The sequence below is a fragment of the Rhipicephalus sanguineus genome, chromosome 2, assembly GCF_013339695.2.
Source record: "Rhipicephalus sanguineus isolate Rsan-2018 chromosome 2, BIME_Rsan_1.4, whole genome shotgun sequence".
NCBI classification, from domain to species: domain Eukaryota; kingdom Metazoa; phylum Arthropoda; class Arachnida; order Ixodida; family Ixodidae; genus Rhipicephalus; species Rhipicephalus sanguineus.
In genome coordinates this window covers 6,199,792-6,205,791 of record NC_051177.1, presented here as the reverse complement: position 1 = coordinate 6,205,791, position 6,000 = coordinate 6,199,792, and the positions used below count along the sequence as shown (strand labels likewise).

The window sequence follows — 6,000 nt, the reverse complement described above, 5'->3', positions numbered from 1 at the left end:
TCCGTCACGGAAGTACGTCGGCAAAATGAACGCCATCAGATGGACTATAAGAAAAGTTCCCTTGGGGGGGAATCGAACTCATGACCTCTTGGTCCCCGACAATGGCTGGCAGGCGTTTAGACCACTGAGCTACCGCCAAACACATTGCGGAGGCGACATGAACGCGCCTTTTATCTTTCACACTTGCGACTCACAGTGCTCGTGGATGGATGGATGCTATGATTGTGTCACCAGGCTCGAAAAAAAAACGCGCCGCTGCTACGACCGCCCCATTCGGCGCGCTTCCAATACAAGTTTAATTTCGTCAACACTTTAACACACCGTGTGGTGGCGGCTTTCGCGCAAGCCTCGCTCATAGCATCCATCCAGATCGACAAATAGCTCTCCGACGCTCGCCTGGCTGTCGCACCGCGTTCCCCGCTCGCCCTGTGAGAAGTAACGGTCAGGCAAGAGGGAAGACACGACACGCCTAGCGTTTCCCTTCGCATTTCACGACGCTTTGAAGGAGTGCATATCGAGCATTAGTGTTTATTATGTGCTCGTTGATGCCATCTTTGCGCGGGATTCACCATGTGCGGTGTCCACGTATATGTTAAGAACTTCAGCTACCGCAAGTGTTAAATCATGATCATGGGCGTTTGTCGTCGGTACGGAGATGTGCCACTAGGCGTCAATGTGACTGTGATGCGTCCACATCAAGCGATGCTATATCTGCCAAATAAGAGTAGATATTGTACAAGATCTCCATATATCAATGCACTATAAACAATAAACTACTTCTGTGACGACACGTTTCACTTTCGTGTTATACCGATTCCTATGAGGGAGGGATCAGCTATCATTCTTTTTCGCCGCTTCGTACACCGACTATAGCTAGGATGCGCCAAAGCCGGCACGCACCGTAGGTAGTACTCACCGTAGCCAGGACAGGTGGTCACGTGGAACGAGGAGATCTCTATAGCCGGCATTCAACTAGCTGGGATTCGAGACGAAAAATCTCCGGCCTATATTGAGTCCCGCCTATGAGATGAGCCGCAGAGAAAGCTACTACGCCGAGCGACGGCTACGGGCGGCGCCACCTATCCGCGATGCGCAGCGCCTATAGGGGCGCCACTGAAAGCCGCGTAGCGGCGGCCGTCGGAACCGCTCGCGGGTCGCGTAGCAGACGCCTCATTCGCGCGCGTGCGATTCGCCGGTTGTGCGCATCCCAGATAATTACTTTTGCGGCGACAGTGTGCGCAAAGGAGCCGCACTTTATAATAGTGGACATGTGTCCGATGTCACAGCTGTGTGGGACGACAATGTCCCCATACGCGACAAGTGTTTGTCACAGACAATCGACAACAAGCTTCTCCTACGAAGTGGAGCTCATCGTAAGTACACCGCTTTCTTTACAACGTCCCGATCACTAACGCCTGCATGCGTTGAGGCGTGAACGAATGTTTTTTCTCGACACAGTAGCTTCGTTTACGTGCCATGTGCTGATATAGTAGATTTTGAGGGAGCGCTGTCGCACCGGCGTATAGATTTCACAGGGTCGGCCACGTGAAGGGTCAGCGTTGGTAAAACTTTGAAACCAGCACGATAAACTTGTGAAAAAATAAACGATAAGCTTGTCATCATCGGTGCAGAAGCGCACAGCGAACATTCTGCACCGATGATCGCATTCCAGTGCCATCAATAGGTAGAATGCAGCCGATTTCGTACAGCACACGTGTGATTCCACGGCGCTTTTTTAAAGGAGCCGTCACCTGCCCTACATTCTCTCGCATTTCGCTTCGCGCCATTCGTTTTTCAAGTGAGCCAAGGTATCGCGTCTTATCAGTAATAACAACCTCATGTGAATTGTAGTGTCTACAATGCAGGCGAGGCGACCAAATGTAAACGTAGTAGCGTTCGCTGAAAACGTAGCGACAAAAAAGAAGAAATAAAAACACGGTAATCGTTCTAACACTGCCGTAAACAAAGCGCGATTGCTTAGCTTCTACGTCGTACAGCCGCAATCCACCGCCGCCGTCGCTTTCGCTCGTGAAATAGCACCGGAAACCTGTAGATGTGCGTTCCTGGCGATTTTTTGTGTGTGTTTGAGCAGCCTACAACGCAGCAGGTATTTTTCCACATCGCTGAGGCCCGCCAGAATCGTTAAATCACGATGAAAAACACATCCATCCGTGCACTCGCGTATAGACGCTCGCGGGAACACTGCTCGCCGGGCCCCGCGAGCGCTTCCGAGCCATGGCGGCAGATGGCGTCGTCGGCGCTTTGCGCATCGCCTATAAACGCGGACAACTTTTCTTGGCATTGAAGCGAAGGCTACAGAGCCACAATGCACATATCCTACCGCTAATGGATGTAGTCCCACAATGGCGTCCGTATTTTCTGCGTGAGATGTATAAAATGCTCCTTCATTTTCTACATGTAGCTTTTTGTGACGGAACGCAGCGCACACGAGCGAGATATCTGCATTTCCTTTTTTTTACACGTTGTCACTTTACTTTTTTTGCGTGCGTGAAAAAGTCGCGCCTTTTACCCGTACCTTAAACGCTAAGCAGCGTTTGCGTCGAAGTGCACCGCTAGCCATCACACTCCACGGCGTTACGAGACGCGCTCCAAACCGGACTACTTCGCGTAGCAGTACATGTGCAGACGCTCCGCCCCCGTAGCTTTCCCTTCAGTGCCAAGAAAAGTTGTCGGCGAGTATAGGCTGTGCCGGCTAAACAAACAGTTTATAGGCGTAAGATTTTTCGTGTCTTTTCCGGGCTATAGACAGCCACTTTAAGCAGGACATGATTAAGAGTGTATAAAAAGGCTATGCTGCGCTCTGCTAGCGCGTCAGGATAGCCGAGTGGTTAAGACGCTCGCCTTCGGATCGTGGGTACGGTGGATCGAATCCCGCCGCATAAAGACTTTTTTAGGGGCGAAGATCCTTAGGGTGTGGGTCGTTCCCTCCTCTGTAGTAGTAGTAGTACGTAGCCATCTCTAGTTTAATGAATTGTTCACTAGATGAGCAATTCACTAGATATCATAATTTACAAGACATCGTAGTGTTCTTTGATTTAATCACACTAAAAGACATACTTTGCGGGCGATATACTCTAGTGAGCTTTCCACTTTTCGTCTTAATGTACAGTGCTCACGGATTGAAATAGGACAACTTAGGGCTAAGTAACACACATTCCTTCGTTTGCAGCGTCTTCAGTTCGAATCACATCGGCTTAATTTTGAGTTGAAGACGTAGATCAGAGGCAACACTATATTTAGAGACCAGATTCGTCGCGACCTGACACGGTTATCCGGAGGGTTATTGCGCACACTAGTCGTTACACTGAAAAACTTGATGTCTCATTTGAATCCGTGAGTACTGTACATGATAAAGAAATTATTCCTACGAAAAACGCAAAGCACACCTTGAGCAAGATGTTTGGCTAAATGGGATCATGAGGCGATGCGAAGCCGGAGCACTTGCACGATCGCGTTCCGTTGTCTTTCGTTGGGCATGCTACCGACCTCGCGTCGTGGAACGCGAAGAAAAGCTACGCGCGTCGTGTCTTTCCTCTAGCCTTGCCGTTATAGCTCAATATGTTCAGTGCAACGCAACTATGGCATCGCCGTATCAATGAAGCGTTCAGGGCAACGTAACTTGGCGTCGTCATTGTTGGTAAATGCAAGTTTGACTTTATTGCCTCCTAACCAATCACGTGACATCGTGTCGGCCACCATGTGTGCCCTAGTATGTGCCCAGTATAGCCGACTTCTTGGGAGCCGACAGAATGACATGAAGGTGACGGCACCGAGAAATATGTCTAGCTCACCACGAGACAGAGCCAATCCTTTGTTCGGATTTTTCTGCGTCGCAAACAGATTGCTCTGCTGAACGATGCGTTCCGTGAAGGTCTCATAAAAGATTCCTTGAAATATTGAATAGGAGCTCGGGCAGTGTCACACTGATGATGAGCGGTTTCCCAGTGTGGAATTTCCCGCTGTTCTTGACAGTCTTTTTCTTCCACCGCACTGCATGTTTTAGAGAGAAACTAGCTTGGCTGGTCTACCACATCTTCGTCTTCATCCTCACTGCTCGATGAAGACACTGGTGCTTTTGAATGAGGATCGGGATGAACATCGTCGTCTTCGCTGTCACTGAAACAGCTGTCGTCACTTTTATTTTCAGGTGGCAAGCGCGCGCGAAGCCTTTTTTCCCCATAAAATGAGCAGAAGTCCACCATGAAATTGTCATACCGGCAGTCATCATCGACTGACTCAAATGCCGGATGTCGCGAATTCGCGACATACCACAGAAGCGAAGATAGCGCAGGAAATAACGTACTTCAAAACAACGTGACATGCCGTGTGCAACCTCTTGTATGCGTGCACATCAAAAAAATTTTATATGAGATGGAACTTACGTCCCTGGGGCTGAAAACAACGAAGAAGTGAGAGCTGTTGCACGTGCTTCGCGCTCTGCCGGCAACTGATGCACAACACTGGGTTCCAGCTTGCAATACCTTACATGCAATGGCGCTCGATGTCTCGTGCTGAAAGCTACGTTCGCCGCAAATACGTGACAGCCGCCGGTGAAGGCATCAACGCGTTTCGTGTGTTACTTAATCGGCGTCTTTCGGTATGTCGCGAATTCGCGACAACCGGCAGTAAAGGGTTAATATATTCACTGTGTTCCACACTCTTTATATGATGTACTGGGTGAATTTCACGTCAGAGTTTCACGGTTTATCGATGACTTCCTCCGGAGCTTCGCCCCACTCATCATCATTCACCCCGTGGATGTGGTTCTCTTTCAAGAATGTCTCTCTCTCCCTCTCAGCACTCGCTCTCTCCCCCACGAGAGCTATTACACGCCACGCCGTAGACGAGTTCTGGGAGCGAAGCAAAAGAGGACGAAAGCGCGTACTGGTTCATGTTCGGACCCATGCTCGGCTGAAGGACGTCGGTGTGTGCCTGTGAAGCCCGGACGGTCAAGAGAAACCCGTGAGGCGCATCCTTCTTGGTCGTTCAGCGGCTTCCCCTAATTCCATTTCACGATCGAACTCGCGCTGCCAGTCTGCCGCTTCGTGCCATTTGTATGGAGTGAGAGCCACGGCGGATGCCTGCACCGCTCGTCCATAACTCTCGTTTCGGCTTCCTTTATGTTACAGGCACATGCAAAGATGGATCTCCCGGATCCTGCGAATGAACGACGGAAGTTTGGATCAAGGTAAGTGCTTCGAGGGCAGTGTGACAGCTGCTGTGCTGTAGCGAACAAATGGTTGTGCCAGCTCCACGATGTTTTACAGCGAAAGCTGTTATGAGATCATTTCAACGGCCATTTTTGGCGCCGTAGTTGTCCGCCGCGGGTGTCCGTAACCACTATCGCACGAAATAAGAAAAAAAAACGCCAGGCCTGCGCTGAAACCGCAGCACAGTCATAGCGAAAGCTGGAAGAGCGGCGTTTCTAGACCCCGTTGTAAGCTCTCTTGGGGCTACAATACAAGTACACTAGAAAGGTACCCACTACGCCATAAATCACAATTTTTGTGAAGTTGGGAAGCACCTACTAAGCCATTATTCGTCATTCTGCGGAGAATCGAGGCACCAGCTACACGTATGTAAGGCATTATGTGCACTTTGTTGACGCGACGACTGATGACGATGAACAAATATGGCTCAGCCCTTTGTAATGGGTTGGAAGCTTTAAACGGCCCACCAGTTATGTAATTTGCATTGGGTGACGCTCGGTCGCTATTTCAATATCCCGTCGTGCTGTATAACATACGTTGACGTGGGAGAGAGACGGGGGGGGGGGGGGCGAAGAACTTTACTGAGGCGCCGAGGAAATGGATCATGCGCTTATGGGCTTCCTTGGCAACCAGTACAAGTGCACTTGCGAGGAACCCACTACGCTCTAAATCATTGTAATTTTACTGAGACCCCGAGGAAATGGATCATGCGCTTATGGGCTTCCTTGGCAACCAATACAAGTGCACTTGCGAGGAAACCGCTACGCTA

The 6,000-nt window shown here is 50.0% G+C and overlaps 1 protein-coding gene across 1 annotated transcript in view; it reads left to right on the top strand.

Annotated features, from left to right (window-relative positions):
- The first annotated feature begins 5,130 nt into the window (after nucleotides 1-5,130).
- LOC119382366 (transient-receptor-potential-like protein) overlaps nucleotides 5,131-6,000 on the top strand; it is a 604,781-nt gene continuing 603,911 nt past the window's right edge. Inside the window, exon 1 of the mRNA XM_049412186.1 lies at nucleotides 5,131-5,209. Coding sequence (XP_049268143.1) covers nucleotides 5,142-5,209 — 68 coding nt within the window. The 5' untranslated portion in view covers nucleotides 5,131-5,141. The remainder of the gene's footprint in view (nucleotides 5,210-6,000) is intronic.